At 49.0% G+C, this 20,926-nt stretch overlaps 1 protein-coding gene across 9 annotated transcripts in view; it reads right to left on the reverse strand.

The window, feature by feature from the left end:
- RALB (RAS like proto-oncogene B) overlaps positions 1–20,926 on the reverse strand; it is an 85,614-nt gene that overhangs the window by 46,595 nt on the left and 18,093 nt on the right. The window contains exons 1-2 of one of the 9 annotated variants that reach the window (XM_040228951.1): positions 12,447–12,570; positions 11,771–11,853 (exon numbers count right to left, since the gene is read on the reverse strand). The exons of 4 other annotated variants lie outside the window; for them this stretch is intronic. Coding sequence is in view for 2 of the 5 variants with exons in the window: in XM_040228949.1 (XP_040084883.1) it covers positions 4,312–4,398 (87 nt within the window). In the remaining 3 variants the exon portion in view is untranslated. 4 more of the 9 variants (XM_040228949.1, XM_040228950.1, XM_040228957.1 and 1 more) reach the window with 4 other exon arrangements.

Here is a 20,926-nt window from a genome sequence, read left to right on the forward strand (position 1 = left end):
TTCATGATACAGGGATCCCAGGAGTGATGATCCTGGCAGAAAACAACTGAAGTCTGAGTCTTTCTGTAGTCGTAGCCTTTCCCACATGGACTGACTCGGAGAAGGAAACTCGAGTGTCCCTTCCCTGTGTGTGGCTGCTACAGCCATCAACACCAGGGAACAGAATATTTTTATCTTCTAATACAGATAGACGGTTTCCATTTCTATGAAAATAAGGAAGCTGAATTAAATGATCAAAGTTCCTTTCCAATTTTTTGCAGTTTTTTTTTTTCCAGAAATTAGGTCTGCAAAACAAATTAGTGCTCCCCTGTGCCTAAGGAAATTCCTTTTAGGTGTTTCTGTTGCCTAAAGCATATCTCTAATCTGTTCTCCTGAGTGGCAAAGGAACAAAACTAAATAAAAACAAACTCAATTGACTAAAACAAAAGCATGCTCTGAGTTGCTCCTTGTAAGCCTCTGGTCTATGCCTCTGGGCACAGGTTACTCCTTCCTCTCGATGAAAGGTCCACCTGAATATCTCCTCCACCACCTCCCTGGGCCCCACGCCCCAGTGTAGCTGACCCTCCCAGTCCCTGTGGGCTCCCATATCCACCACCACCACCCACAGCTGCACTGAGATGAACACTGTTTTCCTCCTGGATGAGGTCTGTCCCTCCCACTACACTGAGAGCTGCCGTGTGCCTGACACTTGGGAGACACTCAGATGCTCAGTCCTTGATTTAAAAAAGGCAAGTTCTCCATCTGGGTTGCGAGTCCTCAAAAGGACAAGTGGTAACTAGTAAGATCTGAAAAGTTGATTCGCTTAAAGGGTGATGTTCGTGAACTACAAGCAAAGCAAGGAACAACGGGAGGTAATTTTCAAGCTCTGATTTTTTTTTAAAGAATGTGTAATTAAAAAACAAAACAAACAAAAAAAAAGAATGTGTAATTACTTCTGAAATAAATACCTCTCCTACGAGACCCTCACTCTCAGTAGAATCTGGGGATCTCACAGGCCTTGATGAAGGCCACTAATTCAGACAGACTTAAATTCCTTCTACCTGCAAAGGAGTCACGAAAGCTACTTCCCTTCCTGATGGCTGCATGTCAAGTCTGGAACTGGCACACACGGCCCTGTCCTGAGTGACACACCCAGTAAGACCCTGTCTAGAGGCGTGCTACCACCGTTTCCACGTCTGCATCATCTACTGGCACATCACGTGCACACAAGCAGAGCCGTGTGACCTGGAAGGTCTCTTAACTGGTCAGCGCAGGGCTGGGAATAGCTGCCCACTGTCCTGCCTCAGGGTCCCCACTCTGAGCCCGACACTGTGTGGCTCCATTAGAGGACTGAGGTGTGGCAAGAGAGACCTGCAAACGTGGTATGAAATCGTGGAATTGATGGATCAGAAAGCTCAATGAGCGGCAGAAATGCACGGGCAACTAGAGTACAAGTTCTGAAACAAACACCTGGGAGGAAATGTACAGTCCCTGGGGCAGTCAGGTTCATAGAAGTGAAAAGGAGACGCGTGGGGGCCAGACTGGGGGCCACGGAGGATGGGGTGAGGATTTAATGGGCACCAAGTCAAGGCTATGGTTTTTCCAGGAGTCATGTATGGATGTGAGAGCTGCACTATAAAGAAAGCTGAGTGCCAAAGAATTGATGCTTTTGAACTGTGGTGCTGGAGAAGACTCTTGAGAGTCCCTTGGACTGCAAGGAGATCCAACCAGTCAATCCTAAAAGAGATAAGTCCTGGGTGTTCATTGGAAGGACTGATGCTGAAGCTGAAACTCCAATACTTTGGCCATCTGATTCGAAGAACCGACTCATTGGAAAAGACCCTGATGCTGGGAAAGATTGAAGGTGGGAGGAGAAGGGGACGACAGAGGATGAGATGGTTGGATGGCATCATCGATTCAATGGACACGAGTTTGGGTAAACTCCAGGAGTTGGTGATGGACAGGAAGGCCTGGCATCCTGTGGTCAATGGGGTTGCAAAGAGTTGGACACAACTGAGAGACTGAAGTTTCAGAAAGGGATGACAGAAATGTTTAGGAGACAGAATACTGTTGATGATTGTACAACAATATGAATGTACTTAATGCCACTGAACTATACACGTAAAAATTATTAAAATGGTAAATTTTATGTATATTTTACAATTGTCTTTTTGTTGTTTGTTGTTGTTGCAGCGTGGATCAGGAGGAAAAAACTGCTCAGCTTGAAATCTGAAGCCTGCCCCAAGGGAGTTAATGACCTTGGTTAAGTTGCCTTTTTCAGCATAAAATACATAAATGCATAAAATACACAGAAGATCTGTATCCTCGGGGTCATCATGAAAAAACAAGAAAACACCTATCATGATACCTGGCTCTCAATAAGCACTTTGCTTTCTGAATATCCCTCTGATATTCTAGAAAATCTTGAGAGAGAAATTAGCCAAGGAGCCAAAGCTATACCATGGCCGGGCATCGCCATCATCAGTGTCCTCTCCTCTACCCGTCCCGCCCCAGCCGCCACCTACCAGCTCACCGGCTCATGTGCCCGCCGCTGCCACCTCCACCTCTGAGCTCGGGCGCGCTGGACTCCTGCACCTTCCCCAGGTGCCCCACCCCGCCATGGGTCCATTCTCCTCTTTCTGGGCTTGAGGCCCCAAGTCCCTCCCGCAAACACGGTCTCCTCCCTCCCCCGGCTCACGATCCTTCCCAGCACCTGCGCCTGGTGTGCAAATGTTGCTGGAGCGGGAAAGAAAGTCACACAGCCAGCCTTAGGAAGCATCACCTTCAGTGTGTTTATGATCACACAGCAGGAGCCAGCGTTCACTCTACACTCCCAGAAATCTCCCTGCGAGGCTCCCCAGGCCCTCCCCATGCTAGCTCTCCACCAGTGACCTTGCCTTATCTCCCCAGACAGAGGCCACTGCCCACCTCCAAATCTACCAGCACCTGTGCCCACCCCCTCCTCATCTCCCGCTCTCAGCAGAGGCCAGCCTTGCACACAGATTTTGGACACCATGCTGCCCCCACCCCCCTGCCCAAGAATGTCATTCTGCCATCATCCTCTTTCTTCTGCATCATTAATCATTTACTCCCTACGGGGTCCTCTCCAACAGCACACAGACACATCCTGTTTAACCTGCATCCTAGACACACCCCTTGGTCCCCATCCGTCCCTCTAGGCAGTGACGCAAGCTCTCTGTAGGCCTGGTTATCTGGACCGGTGCCTCTCAGGCAAACTGCCCGGGAATCTTGTTCAAAGGCACATCGGATGCAGCAGGTCTGGGATGAAGCCCAGGCTTCTGTACCGCTGGCCCCCCAGATGCTGCTCCCGCCACAGACCCCACTCTGAAGAGCAGAGCCCAGTGTTTCTTCCCTCACACCTTCATGTACGAAATCCCTTCTAATCTGCCCCAGCACAGCTTCAAGGAGACCTGTCCCATCAAGGTCACCAATAAAGTCCACGTGGCAAACTCCAATCAAAGCATTTCTTCCTCCTTTCCAATCCTCTCCAGTTCTTTTAAAATGAACTGTAGCAACTGGAATAAAGCCGTGCCCAGAAGGGGAAGGCCCCTGGTGGACCACCCACAGACCCCTCTCCGTCTCCCTCGGGCCTCCGCACCCTGCACCTCTCACGGCACCTGCTGTCCCTCCGGCAGCAGTGGCACCAGCAGAAGTTCCTACCAGGCATTCCTTCCCTACCTGGCTTCCTAGTGTTAGTTGCCCCCAGAGCTCAGGCTCCCCCTCACCTCTCTAGACTCTCCCCTCGGGGATCCCATTTGTCTCAGCAGCTTCATCAGCAGCCCCAAACTCTCAGAACACGGGCCAGAGTGCTCTCCTGACCTCCAGACTCACTCACTCCCCTCTGCCTTGTGCTGCCTCTCCCAGGGAGGTTGTCTCACAAGAATCTCAAACTTAACATTCCCAAAGTACAACTCTTGATTCCCTGCCATGTTAAAACCTACTCCTCCTCCATTCCCCATATCCAATCATATCCAGGTCTCATCACTAAAGCCAAATACATGAGAGTCACCTTTGATTCCCCTTGCTCCTTCCCCAGTTCAATCCACGCCCAGTTCTACTGACTCCACCTCCAAAGCCACCTGCTTCCTCCACCTCCTCTGCCACAGCCCGGCCCGCCCACCAACCACTGACCAGTCACAACCTCCCAGTTGACCTCTCATCGCCACTTCAGCCCTCTGCAACATCTTCTCCACACAGTCCCTGCTGTAAACAAAAGCCCCACAAGTGAATGTGTATCTACAGCCCTTTAATGGCTCAGTGTGAATGAAATCCAAACTCTCCACCCATCAGGCCCCCAAGACCCGGAGGCACCTTCCAGCAGGTGTGCCTTCTTCCAGTTTGCAGGGTCTGCCATGTGCTGCCCTGCAGGATCCCTCTCATACACTCTCCACTTCTCATCCTGCTTTTAGGAGGACCGGAAGCAAGAAGGAACATAGTACTGTCAGGAAACTGAAGAAAGGCCTGGAGGGGCTGCCTGGAGCAGAAAGGAAGAGGCGGAGACTGGCATGAGATGAAGCTGGAGAGGAAAGTGGGACCAGGGGCTCAGCAGTTTAGAGATGTTAGACCTTCTGGCAAGAGCACAGAAAAGCCTTCCAAGTGTTACAAGCAAATGGGTGACACGATTAGACTTGCCTGTTGAGGTCCTTGTAGCTATAGTGTAGAAAAGCAGAGGGGCCCAGAGTTGATGAGGAGGGGCTGGGTGGGGCCAGCAGGCCTGGCCTGAGGGGATGACAGTGGACACAGGAAAGGTGACCAGACTTTAGAACTACTTAGGAGGTTATGATATTGTGAATTATAAAGGATATATATTTGCTCATTCAGATGACCTAATTAAAGTGCTCTTGTGTGAAAGTGTTAGTCACTCAGTGGTATCCAACTCTTTGGGACCCCATGGATTGTAGCTCACTAGGCGCAGAGTCTTTCTAGGGAAGAATACTGGAGTGGTTGCCATGCCCTCCTCCAGGGGATCTCCCTGACCCAGGCCCGAAGCTGGGTCTCCTGCACTGCGGGCAGATTCTTTGCCCATGTGCACGTGAAGCTCGTCCTCGTCCACAGTTTCTGGCTCACACTCCGACTCTTGGAGTCCCCGGGTGACGAGCGCAGGGGGAGCATCTGTCGTTATGTCTGGTCCTGTCCTCAGCTCCTGAAACCAACTCAGAGGGATAAAGGTGAGATGGTCGCCTCGTTGCTCACAAGCCCCTTATGACCACAGCTGGGGCACACCTACAAGCTGATTTTGGGGCTCCACCTCAGGATAAGGGGAACTGACCTGGCAAAGATGGTTGGAACCTTCAGCCCCACTCCCTGATTCCTGGGGAGGAGGGGTTGGAGGCTGAATCCACCACCAGCAGCTGATGATGTGATGAGCCATGCTTATGGAATGGGACCTCCATAAAAACCCAAAAGGTGAGGTCAGGAGAATTTCCAGGTGGCGGAGCAAGTGACCACGGGAGCCTCCAAACTCCATGAGGACCCTGTCCTGTGAACCTCTTCACTCAGCTACTGATTCATACTTGCTAACATCCTCTGTGATAAAGTGGTAATTTAGTGATTAAATAGGTTTGCTGAGTTCTGTGGGCCACTTCAGCAAATTAACCAAACCCAAGCAGAGGGTTTTGAGACCCTGTAGTCGAAAGCCAGTGGGTCAGGCGTACAGATGATGACTGGGCTTGTGATTGGCACGTGAAATCCAGTCAGGGTGTTGTGGGTACCTCCAAGTTGTAGGCGGCTGGGCAGATACACAGCCTGGACCTGTGACTAGTGTCTGAAATGGGGCCAGTCCTGTGGGAATGAGTCCTTGACTTGTGGTGTCTGATGCTGCCTCTGGGTAGCTGATCTGCAGGACACCTCGCGGTAGTCAGAGAATTCCTCAGTGATGTGACCCCACACACAACCCACATTGGAATTGGGTGTAGAACCCTTTTAGGAGTTAAAAAATGGCACAGTTAGTGAACGAATATATATAACTTGAGATTTTTAAAAGGCTTAATATGCGAGGGCAAGCAGAGGTACCCCTCTGGCTGAAATCCATCCCTACGATGGGATCAACTCATGCACAGTGAATGACTGGCCACAGATCTTTTCCTGTTTTTACTAGCGGAAGGGGGTGGGAGGAAGGAGGGGGATGATGGGAGAGGCAGGATAAGAGGAGATGAAGATACTAGCTCATAAATTAGGGCAGCGGATGGGAAAGGGGCCAAAAACAGGAAGAAAGGAAAGGCAAATTGTGCTGACTTCTCCAGTCTGCCTCCTGGTGACTCTTAACAGCCTTGAACTGGGTTGGAATGAACAAAAGCAATTCTCAGAGGACTTTATTTTCTGAAATTACAATTTAACATGATTTATGAAGCTTGTTATAAATATGCTTGAGTCAAAGGATATTTGTCACATGAAAGTATTAGAATCATAGAATTTTTAGAGACAGGAAAAATCTGCAGATCACAGGCTTCTGGCTCGGGGTCCCTAAATCCTTGTCTCCACATACAGACACTCCAGAAAGACTTCACTGAGAAACTAAAAGAATGAGGCCCTTCTCTCCAGGTGGATAATTAAAACGTGTTAGGCTTCCCAAATGGCTCAGTAGGTAAAGACTCTGCCTGTGAATGCAGGAATTGAAGGAGACACGAGTTCAATCCCTGGGTCAGGAAAAATTCCCCAGAGGAGGAAATGGCAACCCGCTCCAGTATTCTTGCATGGAAAATTCCATGGACAGAAGAACCTAGCTGGCTACAGACCTTGGGGTCACAAAGAGCTGAACACGATTGAGCAGAGCAACCACAGGGTTTCAAAGAGAAATGAAGAATTGCTAGGCAAATACTGTCCAAAGATTTAAGGTAATTGGAAGAGTGGCTTTTTCCCCCCCTGGAATGTCATAGTTTGTTTATTGGTCTTAGTGTATCTATAAGAGACTAAGGGCTCTATAAGCACTTTTTCTTGTGATTATGCCTCTTCCCTCCCCCCTTAAAAAAAAAAACAACTTTTTATTGTGGAAAGTTTCACACATATGTAAGGGTAGGAAGAAGTGTTTAATAAACAGCCTTGTACCCATCACCCAGGTTCTCTGAGACTTTTTCAGCTACTTTGCCAGTGAGTTTTATGTTTAAAAAATACACAGATGATTAATGACTAATTTTATGCTGTTTATCAAGATCATTTTGGCAATCATTTTTAACCGATTTGTTTTAGGGTTTAAAAAAAAAAAAACTCAGCTGTTCCATTTGGTTTAGGAACTAGCAAGATTTTAATTTCTAATTTCCAAAGCTACTGAATATTTGGCTAATTAATCCTAGCATCTGACAATGAAGGACCAGAAGAAAGAACATAAAGTTTCAAGTATAACATTAAAAGTTCTAGAATAGTAATCCAGCTGCATTTTAATCTCCTGTGGCACAGACTTCAGGAAGCACATGAAACAAAACCTTCAAAAAGAAACCGTTGTAGCTAGTGTCCAAGAATGCTAATGGTCCTTAAGCTTCCCCAGGGCAGTCCACTCCCACAGTGCACCAGGCTGTTCCGTGTGCTGGCAGAAGCGAAGGTATACTTCCAGATTAGGTATCAGGATACCACACTTTCCAGCCTGATCATCCTCCCTTTCCCTCTCAGATCACCTGCTCTCAAGAGAAAGTGAGCTCCCATGTTGTGAAGAGTCCTGTGGGGCGCCACGTGGTAAGGACTGAGGCCTCCACCCAACAGCCATGTGAGTGCCCCACCCTGGGGCAGTGACTGAACAAAAGCACCCAGCCAGGCTGTTCCCAGATTCCAGAAACTGTATGATTATGAATGTCTGTTGTTTCAAGCTGCTAAGTTTGGGGCAATTTATTATACAGCAGTAGAAAATTCATTCAAAAGATAAACTTTAGAGGTAGGCAGTCACACAGGGCCAAACTACTCTATTTCCTTCAACTCATATACCAAGCAAAATTACATAGCCTGGAGTATCGATATTTTAATTTGGATCAGATCGAATTTAATATTCTGTATGTCAACTACCTATCAGTGGGCCGAAAGCATACCATATAAAAATTGCCCACAAGGCCCTGACAAAAGCGACAAAGGCCAATGTGCTAGCAATGACCTATTCTCTTACGTTTTTTTTAATGTGGACCATTTGAAAGTCTTTATTGAATTTATTACCATATTGCTTCTACTTTATGTTTTGGCTTTTTGACGACGCAGCATGTGAGATTTAGCTCCCCAACCAGGGGAGCCGCACTGCAAGGGTAAGTCTTAACCACTGGACCACCAAGGAAGTCCCTAACAAGTATCAATTAATAGCACCTGTTTCTGCATTTAGGTTTCAATTTTTCTAATGGCAAAAACTCAAAGATTTGTCTATAGCAGTGACAGAGAACACCCAGGAAAATGACAAGCACTTGCTTTTTTTTTTTTTTTTAAGGGTAACATAAACATGAAATTGAGACCTGGCTGGCATTCTGTAGTTGCTATGATAACCACAAGCACCTGCCCTCTTTGACAAGCAGCATTCACATTCTCTTCCATTCTTCCTACTCTCACCTACCCAAAAGCTCCATGTCCTCCTGCCTTCTTTGCCCCTCTACTCTTTGAAACATCCAAGAATATGTACATACGCACCCATATTTGTATTCATAGGAACCAAAAAATGAGGAGCAAAAGGAGACAGCTCATGGTCAAGTGTCCAAGACTAGATACTCAGCTGCCATTAGTCAGATCAGGGGGTCTGTGTGAGCAGACGGCTAATGCTCAATGAATACCAGTTTCCTTCCTCCTCCTCACCTCCCCCGCCAGGCTTCCCGGTCTGGTGAGAACAGCTTCATTTTCTCTGGTTCTTGCTCAGGTCTCCTTCATTCGGACTCCTCAGCAACTTGCATTCACTTTAGAAAAACATCCAAGGGGCTGTCTGTTGAGAGGTACAGGCAGCCCCCAACTTAGGAGGTAACCTACGATTTCTCAACTTTATGATAGTATAAAAGCAATATATGTTCAGTAGAAACCATACTTCAAATTTTGAATTTTGATCTTTTTCTGGGCTAGCAATATACAGTAAGATACTCTCTTGTGTGCAGACAACCTATATAGACATATCTCCCCAAAAGATATACAGATGGCCAACCAGCACATGAAAAGATACTCAACATTGCTAATTACTAGAGAAATGCTAATCAAAGCTACAGTCATCTCACACCAGTCAGAATGGCCATCATTTAAAAGTCTACAAATAATAAAATGCCAGAGAGGGTGTGGAGAAAAGGGAACCCTCTTACACTGTTGGTGGGAATATACATACATTGGTGCAGTCACTATGGAAAACCATACGGAGGTTCCTTAAAAAGCTAAAAATAGAACTACCATATGATCCAGCAATCCCACTCCTGGGCATATATCCAGAGAAAACTAATTCAAAAAGATACAGGCACCCCTACGTTCACAGCAGCACTATTAACAATCGCCAAGACACGGAAACAAGCTAAATGTCCATGGGAAAATGAATGGATAAAGCAGATGTGGCACATATATACAGGGGAATACTACTCTGCCATAAAAAGAATGAAACAACGTCATTTGCAGCAACATGGATGGACCTCGAAATTATCATACCAAGTGAAGTCAGACAGAAAAAGACAAACACCACATGATGTCAGTTACAGGTGGGATCTTAAAGAGTAATACAAATGAACTTATATACAAAACAGAAATAGACCCGTAGACATAGAAAACAAACTTATGGCTACCAAAAGGGAGGGTGAGGTGGGGGAAGGAGGGGGAAGGGGAGACAAATTAGGAGGTTGGGATTAACATATATACGTGACTATATAAAGGTCCTACTGTATAGCATAAGGTACTTACATATCCAATATCTTGCAATAATTTTTAATGGAAAAAATCTGAAGATGAATATATATATGTGCATGTATACATGTGTGTTAGTCACTCAGTTGTGTCCAACTTTTGCAATCCCATAGTCTGTAGCCCACCAGGCTCCTCTGTCCATAGAATTCTTAGGCAAGAATACTGGAGTGGGTAGCCATTCCTATCTCCATATATGCATGTATATATGTGTATATATTTTTTTTGTGTGTGTGTATATATATATGTATCACTGTGTTGTACACCTGAAACCAACACAACATTGTAAACCAACTATACTGCAATTTAAAAAAAAAAAAAGACCCTCTCCTGTGATGATGGGCCACAGCCCCATTCAACATGGGATCATGAGGGTGAACAACTGATACAGGAACAGTCCCTACCCTCCAAACCCACAAGAGACAGTCTGCCTTCCACTCTGAATATAGAATTCAATAGGTTACATGAGATATTCAACACTACAAGACAGGCTTTGTGTTAGGTTATTTTTTTCCAAATGGAGACTGAGGAGTGCTCTGAGCAGGTCTAAGGTGGACCAGAATAAGCGATGAGGTTCAGAAGTGTATTAAATCTTTGACTTATGATATTTGTAACCTATGATGCGTTTACCAGGACATACCTCACCCTAAGTCAAGGACGATCTGTAATTGGAGCCAGTGAAAAGTGGGCCTCTTGCTATCACCCTGAGACAAGTTACAGCTCCCGGGACTACTCAGTACTGTCCTTCTAGGTCGTTACAGTGTCTCCACATTTAGCTTTCAGAAAAGAGCTCCAATTATGTTTCTAACATCCACAAATCCACTAAGTGGATAAGAATTTAGTAACTGAATGCAAAGAAGTATTGTGGGATGGGGTAATGTAGCACAAAGAATTGTCTCAACTGGGTGATTTAAAAATTTCCAGCATCTCAAGCCAATCTTGGGCCAAGGCAAGAACCTTGAAGAATTAAGGCAAGAAATCAGAACTTTTACGCTTCTTCCACCTTCTATCAAGACTCACTGAAACCCGATTTACAGCTCTAATTCTCTTTTCCTATCTTTAGATGTCCAGTTCTATATCCCCCACCACACACACACACCACAAATAAAGTATCTAATTAACTTTTCCCTCCACTCTTTTTCACACGAAATCTTGGGAAAGGTTCTACTCCTTTGGCATAGTTGGGAAATCTTGCTGATATCTCAGATCAGAATACCCACTGTTTCCAGGGGGAAATAACATGAATAGAAAGGAAGGAAAGACCCAGATGGGGTCAGAAGACAGACTAGCTGTCCCAACTGAAACCACACAGAAGAGATGTGTGTCTGTGGCCTTTTTCCCACCCCAACAACCATCTACCCCTACTACCACAAACAGCACCTCAAACATTCCTTACTTGGTTTAATACTAACAAGTAGGTCAGCTATTATCACCTTTTCACAGCTGTAGACTCTACAGCACAGAGAAGGGCAAAGCCCTGCTCAAGATCACACAGCGAATGGAGTTTCAGAAGCTGGACCCTCCTGTTCTTCCCAATATTCAAGGCTACCTTTCATGCTCAGCCCATATCTGATATTTCAATGATACTGCTCCAGGTTGAAGGACCATTGCCTTAAATTGTTTGAATTCTTACATCCGAGAATCTTACTGCCGTGCTTATAACATGAAAAGATACCCTATCCCCTCCGATCATTAGTACCCACTATCCATCCTCAGAACCTAATCCTCCCCGCCGAGCCCGCCCGCCCCAAATGAGGTTAGGAGACCAGGACAAAGTACAAAGTTTACTGTTCTACGAGGGTTGAAACCAAGTCACAGATAACTCCAATGAGAGCAATCAGCCAAGTCTCCCTCACTGGCAACTCTAAATGAGTCCGCCAGACAGGAGAGCTTCTCTCCACAAGAATCACCTGAAAGCAACGAAGTTCATCGTTTCTAGATTTACCTGAAAACGAACACGGATACGAGCCTGGGCGCAGCTGTTGCTGCCACTAGCCGTCTGAATCCACCACGGATGACCTCCTAGACCTACCGGGGGCGAGAAGAGAAGCACGGGCAGGTTCAGGTGCGCCCAAGGAGAAGCCGCCCAACGCCGGCCTCTCTCGGGAAGGAGCCAGGGGTAGGGGGCAAACTCAAGCTCGTCTCCAACCCAGGACCCAATCAAGTCCGCAAAGAGACCACACGACTTCCGAAGAACGGCCCCGGGTCGGTCCACGGCCAAGTTCCTAAGGCACTAACAAGTTTTTGCAACATTCACAGACTCGCCCAGACCACAGCGGCGACTAAGGGCCTGAGGAAGTGGACCGTCCTCGGCAGGAGGCCCGAAGGGCAGGAAGTGGAGGCAGAGGCCACTTGCGGGAAAAGGGAAGAAGTGGCAGACTCGGGGGTGGGGGGGAGGGGGGAAAGGCGGGGCGCCGCCCCTTTTTCCTCGGCCCCAAGCGGGTCTGGGAGGACACCCACCCCAATCCACGCCCGAGTGGGGCCGCTACAGCCAGGTCGCCCTTGGGCCACAGAACTGCGCGGAACTGGGGGTAGAGGCCACTGGCCCGGGACGCGCACCCGCTCCCCGCGCGCGCGCCACTTGGCCTGAGGGGGTCCCCCTGGAGCACGGACACCCTTACCTGGGACCCGTCCCGCGTCGCCTGGCCGTCCACACCCGCCCCTGCCCTTAAACCGGCTCCGCCCGCTTCTTCGCCTCCTCTGGGGGCCGGACCCCAGCCGTGCCCCGCCGATTTGTCATCGAGCAGCCTGCCGGCTTCCCCACCCCTGAGCGCGCGCCCGGCGTCGCCTAGGCAACCCCGCCCCTCCAGAGCGCGCCCTGCCTTCCGCTCCTACCCGCCCCCCCGGAGGCCGCGCCCCTCGCGAGCGTAGTAGCCAATCTGAAGCGGACCTTCCAAGCTTAGGGCGGGAAGAGCGGGCTCGACACCCTGGCCCCGCCCACCTCCGCTTCTTCCTGTCCGCGACGGACGCGCTGCACGTAGCTGCTGCTGCGGTGAAGGAATCCCAGCCGGTCTGGGGACGCTGGGTGTGGTGGCCAGGGTGTTCCCGCAGTGGGTTTAGGTCAGGGCGAGGCCAGAGCCCTGGAAAGCATAAGGGAAGGTCAGGCCTGATATAGAGAAACCAAGGTAAATCACGATGCGGCGGCGCGGGACGCGCGGACCAGGGCCTCCCGAGGTGGGACCTCCAACTGCCGCCGGGACTCGCCAGGCTGATAACACCCCATTAGCAGTAATGCGGCTGTCGGTGCCAGCAATAACTTGGCCCAGGTCACGTACAGAGGCTGGAATCCTCACCCCAGCCGTAGCCTTGATGCAGCAAGTTCAGTGGGCCGACAGGTTTTCCACCCACAGTATGTCCCCTTAAGGTCCTCCAAAGCCGGGGAACTTGTTCTTTCGATCCAAATGGGGTTTGGGTTGATTTTCCTAACCGCCCGTTCCTAGAGCTGAGTCCTACCTTCACTCCACTTGCGTCCGTAGAATTTATGGCCCCACTGGTCCCACACAAACCTCAGGGCATGTCCATCACACACCCTATGGCAATTAATTGTTTAAATGACCGCCTCCATAATCTCTAGGGATGGAAATTATCTCTTGTTCCATTTGATATCCACAGTAGCTAGCATCAGTATAATTCTTTCCTTGCTGATAATTATACATCAGGGTGCTGTGTGTATTATGAGAGGCTTTGTGCTGTGATTAAATTGCTATGTATAAGCAACAGACAGATTCAGGCACTCTACCAAGAGCTGAAGCAAAAAGCACAGAAGCTTTTACTTAGTCTAAGTAAGGGGCTTAACAACAACAACAAAATGTCACAAGAATATCCTAGTGTTACCCTACTATCTTAAGGAGTCTGTTTTGTCTTTCTCATACACATTAGTCGTGTGTGTGTATGTGTGTGTTGCTCAGTCGTGTCTGACTCTTTGTGACTTGATGAGTGCTTAACAAACGTTAGCTTCAACCGTGATGGCCACCAAAGGCCGAGATGTACACTCAAGGCTTTTACAGGAGCCTTTAGGAATTGCTGTCTCACAGAGGACACAGCCGGGGAACACGTCCCACCAGGGATGAGCTCTGAGAGGTAACCTGCCTTGGAAGCTCTGAGACTGCTCCTGTCAGGTCTCAGGGGATTCCTTTGTCTGCTGAGCTTCTCCTGAGGGAACCCTGATTCCCCACATGCCAGGGACCTGAACAGCAGGGATACAAGATCCCCAGCAGGACCCTAAAGGTCATTCTCAGCTGCAGAAAGAACATTCTAGATGCTCTCCCACCCCCCCGCACCCTCCCGCCCAAAAGCATCAGTTGAGTGTTGTGTGAGTCTTAAGCACCGTCTGACGTATATTTCCACTTCTTCTTCCCGGTGTTGAGGAGGCTTGACCTTCCAACTCCCTGTGCTTGAGTGAGGCTACATTCCTAGTTCTCCCCAGAGATTTGGAAGCGGAAGGGACACTATGTGCCAAGTTCTCCGCAGTGATTTGGAAGTGAGAGTGACACAGATCATTTTGGGGTGGAGAATTTCTCCGTGAGAGACCCATCTCTATGGCCATTGGGAATGTCTGGGAGTGTGGCTGCTCCATCAGCCCAGGCCCCTGCAATGAGAGCAGCCCCTGCCCCACGCCTGAACCGCCACCCCAACCTGCGATGAACATTTAGCAGGGCTGAGAAATAAACCTTTGTGGCTTGAAGACACTGAGAGCTGGTGGGTGTTTGTTGGCTGCAAAGCTTAGCCTCCTCTGACTGATGCCAGGCCTTGATGTGTGCCAAGCTGGGGGTGTACTGGTGAACGACTCAGATGAGAGAATCAGTAAACAGACAAGCGACTAAAGAATCCTAGATAATTCTTATTTAAATTAGATAACTAAATAATTAAACTATTAACTAAATAATAATGTAAATTAGATAATTAAATAACAAAAGCCTCTTGATGAAAGAAAGTGGAGAGTGAAAAAGTTGGCTTAAAGCTCCACATTCAGAAAACGAAGATCATGGCATCTGGTCCCATCACTTCATGGGAAATAGATGGGGAAACAGTGGAAAGTGTCAGACTTTATTTTTGGGGGCTCCAAAATCACTGCAGATGGTGATTGCAGCCATGAAATTAAAAGACGCTTACTCCTTGGAAGAAAAGTTATGACCAACCTGCTGCTGCTGCTAAGTCGCTTCAGTTGTGTCCGACTCTGTGCGACCCCATAGATGGCAGCCCACCAGGCTCCCCTGTCCCTGGGATTCTTGAGGCAAGAACACTGGAGTGGGTTGCCATTTCCTTCTCCAATGCATGAAAGTGAAAAGTGAAAGTGAAGTTGCTCAGTTGTGTCCAACTCTTCATGACCCCATGGACTGTAGCCTACCAGGCTCCTCTGTCCATGGGATTTTCCAGGCAAGAGTACTGGAGTGGGGTGCCATTGCCTTCTCCAATGACCAACCTAGACAGCATATTCAAAAGCAGAGACATTACTTTGCCGACTAAGGTCCGTCTAGTCAAGGCTATGGTTTTGCCAGTGGTCATGTATGCATGCGAGAGTTGGACTGTGAAGAAGGCTGAGCGCCGAAGAATTGATGCTTTTGAACTGTGGTGTTGGAGAAGACTCCTGAGAGTCCCTTGGACTGCAAGGAGATCCAACCAGTCCATTCTGAAGGAGATCAGTCCTGGGTGTTCTTTGGAAGGAATGATGCTGAAGCTGAAACTCCAGTACTTTGGCCACCTCATGCGAAGGGTTGACGCATTGGTAAAGACTCTGATGCTGGGAGGGATTGGGGGCAGGAGGAGAAGGGGACGACCGAGGATGAGATGGCTGGATGGCATCACTGACTCGATGGACGTGAGTCTGAGTGAACTCCGGGAGTTGGTGATGGACAGGGAGGCCTGACGTGCTGCAATTCATGGGGTTGCAAAGCGTCGGACACGACTGAGTGAGTGACCTGAACTGAGAGTGAGTGGTCAAGAAAAGTTCCTCTCAGGAGGTGACATTTTATCTAGGACCTGAAGGATGCAGAGGAATCAATCCCAGGAAACGCTGGGAGTGAGGGGAAGGAGAGACTGTTTTGAGAGGAATAATAAGCTACACAAACTCCTAAGGCAGAAAAAAGTGTGGTCCTTTTGACAACAGACATGGGGGCGGGGGCGGAGCAGAGAGAAAGCCGTGGGCCAGGAGGGAAGTGAGACCATATGAGAGGGCAGAGGGAGGTAGGGGCGTCCAGGTTATACGGAGACTGAATTTATTCCAACTGTGACACGAAACCACTGAGGAGTTTCAAGCCCAGAGGGTGACATGCTTTGATTTAGACTTTGGAAAGACCACTCTCACTACTGTGTAGAGGATGGGCTACAAGGAGCAGATGTGGGCATAGGGGTTAGAAAAGTGTTACAGAGGTCCAAACAAAGTGAGGTCCACAGGGCCAGAGGTGGGAAGAGAAATCTGCCCTCAGCAGATGTGTTTGACAACAGACATGGGGGCGGGGGCGGAGCAGAGAGAAAGCCGTGGGCCAGGAGGGAAGTGAGACCATATGAGAGGGCAGAAGGAGGTAGGAGGAGAGACTGAAGGAGGAGGGGAGCAAAAGCACTGAAGACTGAAAGGAAGATCCTCCTGCCAACTCCCAGAAAAAGCAGAGGCAAGGCTGGAAGCTGGTTCCCCAGAGATGTCTTAACCCCAGGGAGACGGGTGCTCAAAAGCCAGGCAGAAGGAGGGAGGCTGTGGATTCAGAAGCTGGCCAATTTCCTAGAACATCAGCCAGCAGAAGAGACTTACTCCCATGAGCTGCCATGCTACATAAATAGATGGTATTATTAGAAAGAGTCTGACAGCATCCCGGTGGGCCCTTGATACTTGGTGACCACTTCCACTAGAAAAAAGAGGGGAGCCACTGATCTGTAGACAGTGAAGAGCCATTCTCTCCTACTGAAGGTTATGGGAAGAATCTATTGTAAAAGCAGAATCAAACAGGGGTTGATCTCCAGCATTCGCATCCTCTTTCCTCTGTTTCCAAAGCTTTCAATGCCCTGCGCTTCCTGCTACCTCATCTTCTCAGGAACAGGTCTCACAGGCTCATTTGCATGCAGGAATAAATGACCAAAGACAGCTCCGTGGGTACCCACTCCTTCCTGGGGGTTTGCATCATCTAAAACCAAAAGCTGAAGTCTTAGGCCAGGGAATTTTTTAGGGGAGGACCAGAGATCTTTAGTTTACACAACTAGGATGGAGTGACTTATCCCTCCCTGCGAAAAGATTTAAGTTCCTGGGTTCTCATTCAAGGTGCCAGTAATGCATTCTTGGGATCCTTTTCCAAAGCCTGGGGAGTAGTCTCAAGCTTTCTTGCCCTTGTAGCCTTCTGCTGGCAGCTACCAACAAAAGTCCTTGGTGCTTGCTTGTTCCCAAATGTATTCAAAATCTTGACTTTGGCATTCAATTTAGTTCCTGTCATTGAAAAAGACTTCTCAGGTGTGATCTCTACCACTTTTGCCAAGTATTTTATCTAGAACTTCTCTTTCCCCATTACCACTTCTATGTGGTCTCTACAGCTCCAGCCCAGTTGCAGGAACTAACAGGTGTCTCAGGAATCACTGCAGGGAATTAGCTAGGGGAGATGTTTTCATCTTCCAAGAGAAATTAATCCACATGGGAAACATGTCAGAAAAAACTGATTCCTTGCTATTTTGAATAGTTGAATCAGTTGCACTTTTCTTTCTGCCATCACAGCTTACCACGAGCTAGCTCCCCAGAAATAAGGACAAGTTTGTCTTGTCATTAAGTAATGTCTTCATCATTATGACTAAACCCCACCACATGCCAGCTCTCGCTCTCTGCTTCCAACTTTGTGGACACGTGCTCTGTGCTTCTGAAACTCTGCACAGAAAACCACTGCCAAGATCCAGTCCTGACCTCCAGGTAACCAGAGAAAAACCCCTGGAGAGTGAGTGCTGCTAAGGCCTACAAGGGTGAGAGAAAATGAGATCCAAGTGCCTGCATCCTGTGCTGAGCTCGATCTGCCACGGTCTCCCAGGAAGCCAGCCCCCTCTCACAGGATGAACATGCCCTGCCTCTCTCCCAGCCCAGACATTCTCCTGATCTGCATGAGACCCATGGAGCTAGCCAGCTCTGGCCAGCTAGGCATGCAGACAAGGACACGAGGACACCAAAACCTGAGTTAGGAAAAGGGATGAGGAAATAAGTGATATCAGCTGTGTAGGGGAGCAAACTTTGCCAACACAGAATGTGTCTCTTTGGCTTGAAGATTATTTTGAGCTAAAAACAATCAAGGCCCAAAAGACTCAGACCCTCCCCCTAACTGCTTAAAAGAACTTAGACAGGGTTTCCCTGGTGGTTCAGTGGTTAAGAATCTGCCTTGCAATGCAGGGGACAGTGGTTCGATCCCACATGCTACTGGGCAACTAAGCCCGTGCACCACAATTACCGAGCCTGTGCTCTAGAGCCCATGAACCGCAACTACTGAGCCCACGAGCTGCAACTGCTGAACCCCACGTGTCCTAGAGCCCATGCAACAAGGGAAACCATCACAATGAGAAGCCTGTGCACCGCAACTAGAGAATAGCCTCCATGCACCACAACTAAAGAAAGCCCACCTGCAGCAATGAAGACGCAGCATGGCCAAAAATTTTTAAAAAATTAAAAGAACTTAGATGGAGGACCTGTTGCAGGATGACCCATCGCTATAGAAAAACATAATACAACAGAGGACCTCTGCATCCCTATGTCACTGCACAGCCCAGCAGACATTTGTTTACCAAACATTTGCTCGTTTCATCTTCCTATAAACTACCTTCCTCCTCTCTGAAGTCCCCACCCTACCCCTTCTCCTCTAGAATAGCTAGCCCTCAACTACCTAACTTGTTCTTGGGCTCCACATGCTTAGAGAAGCCCTGTATGTACGTAATTAAATTTCATTTCTCTTGCTAATCTCTCCCATGTCTAGCTAACTCTTAGAACAACCAGAACCTAGAAGGGCCAAGGAAAGTCCTTCCTCCCCAGCAGCTCAATGCTTTCAGGGGCCTGTGCTATGGAGCCTGTCCTTTGCTCTCTCATGCCCTTTGCTGTGGCCTATGGGGCTGCTATTCCTCACTTTACAGATGAGGACCTTGGGCCTCAGGGGCCCACAGGACCAAAGGGAAGAGCCAGGCTTGGTGCTTGGCCTCGACTGGCTCTGTTCTTGCCCTAGTGCAATCACAGCAATCCTGGTGGGGGGACCCCCTCCTCCCTACCCCCACCCCCCAACCGCTGCCCCAGCAGTGTGGTCCAGGGAACCCCAGGCCTTTTCATCACCACCTGCCTGCTCCTGGGAGAGGGGCGGAGCTGCATTTCAGCCCCTGCCCCAGCAGCTGGGGAGGAGCCCCACAGTCAACCTGCTCTTCCAGCTACTGTCACTCTGCCCCTCCTACCCATAAATGCCAATCCCCCACCCCCACCCCCACCCCCTGCCATGATTTTTTCATGGGACAAGACTTTTTAATGTGCTTTTCTTTTTTATGGATAGCCCCATCTCTTCCCTGCAGCTGTTCCAGAAAGCAGGACAAGGCTACCAGGTCAGAGGTCTGAGGGATGTGGGGTGACTAGCAGGGGATAAGGGACCCCTGAGCCGGGAGACTCTTGCTTTCAAAAGAAAGCTAACTATTATCAGCAGAATCACCCCCAGCCCCGAGTCTCTCCTCCAGAAGCAAGACCATCAAAATATTACAATGTCTGCTGCAGGGAACCTGGGTTTGAGCCCTGGTCTCAGCATGGCCAAAAAAAGAACATCTCTGGGCTGGGGCTTGGGGAACAAGTCCCTTTTCTAGCATCCATTTTTCTGGGGAGTTTTAATTCTTTACAATGGCCAAGAAGAAACTGGGTAGACAGGAACAAAATGAAAGCGGCAATGAGGTGAGTATGGCCCCAGGGCTGTAAAGCTGCAGGCTCCCAGGGAGAGGAAGGAGATGGCGAGAGTCACACTCCCAGGACCTCCTTCCAAAACCCACGCAGGAGGCAAATCCAGCCACAATGGGTGACATTCGGGCCAGAATCCGTAGGAAGCAACCTAAGGGGCTGTGCAGACCCCCTGCACACAGGAAGGGCCAAGGGTCCTGAGGCCAGATTCCTGCCCTCTGCCCCTTGGGCCTCTGCCCTCACCTTAGACAGGCAGGAGATGAGGCCCAGAGCTCAGGAAGCCACAAGGGTGGTTTGGAGGCCATGCGGAGCCTCTCAGCTTAGACTGGGGCCTGCCCTGCCCCTCAGCCCTTCAGGCGAGCACATTACCAGGTCTGGGGCTGAGCGGTTCACAACACCTTTTGGCATCTTTCATGCAGCACACCCCAAGAGGGAGGTGAGATTTCCTATTCACATGTAGGTCAGTGAGGTTGAGAGTTCAAACCAGCTGTGCCTGACAAGTCCACACACTCTTTATCCCAGTCCCGTGGCAGCAAGGCTCTGCGACCTTAGCCAAGTCACCTCCCCTCTCTGGATCTGTTTCCTCTGTCTGGTGACAGTCTCAAGTCTGCCGAGCACCTGCTATGGGCCAGAGCTCTACCAGACACCAGCGGCAGGGAACAGTGTCTCTCACATCCTCTGCTCTCACCCCTCCCTCGGGGGTGCCCACACAAGGTGGACACCACTCCTTTGGCAGAGCCAGCTCAGCTCCCTGCTGCTGAAGCCTCCCAAGACTCCTGGCCCCACAATGTTCTGCTCCCATCTCATCACAGCCTGACGTCTTCTCTAGGAGCTTTGTTAGAGGAGTGGCTGCCATCTAAACCCAAGGCTAGACAATCTCTCCCCAGATGACCTGGTGCTGAAACGTGGGAGATCTGGTCCTTTGGTTCACTGGAGGTCTGATGGCTGTTGTCAGCCACTCACATTTAAATATTAATTCCTTTAGTCCCTCCTACAGCTGAGATGTTAAACATCAAAGTGCCTGCTACAATGAAATGCTTGTTAACTAATGGATGGATAGATAGGCAATCAATGGGTGTGTGGGTGGGTGGATGGATGGGAGGATGGGTGGATGGATAGATGGATGGATGATGAATAGATGGATGGATGGGAGGATGGATGGGTGGATGGGTAGATGGGCGGGTAGATGAGTAGATGGATGGGTAGATGAGTAGATGGATGGATGGA

This window comes from Oryx dammah, unplaced genomic scaffold (assembly GCF_014754425.2).
Source record: "Oryx dammah isolate SB20612 unplaced genomic scaffold, SCBI_Odam_1.1 HiC_scaffold_27, whole genome shotgun sequence".
NCBI lineage: Eukaryota > Metazoa > Chordata > Mammalia > Artiodactyla > Bovidae > Oryx > Oryx dammah.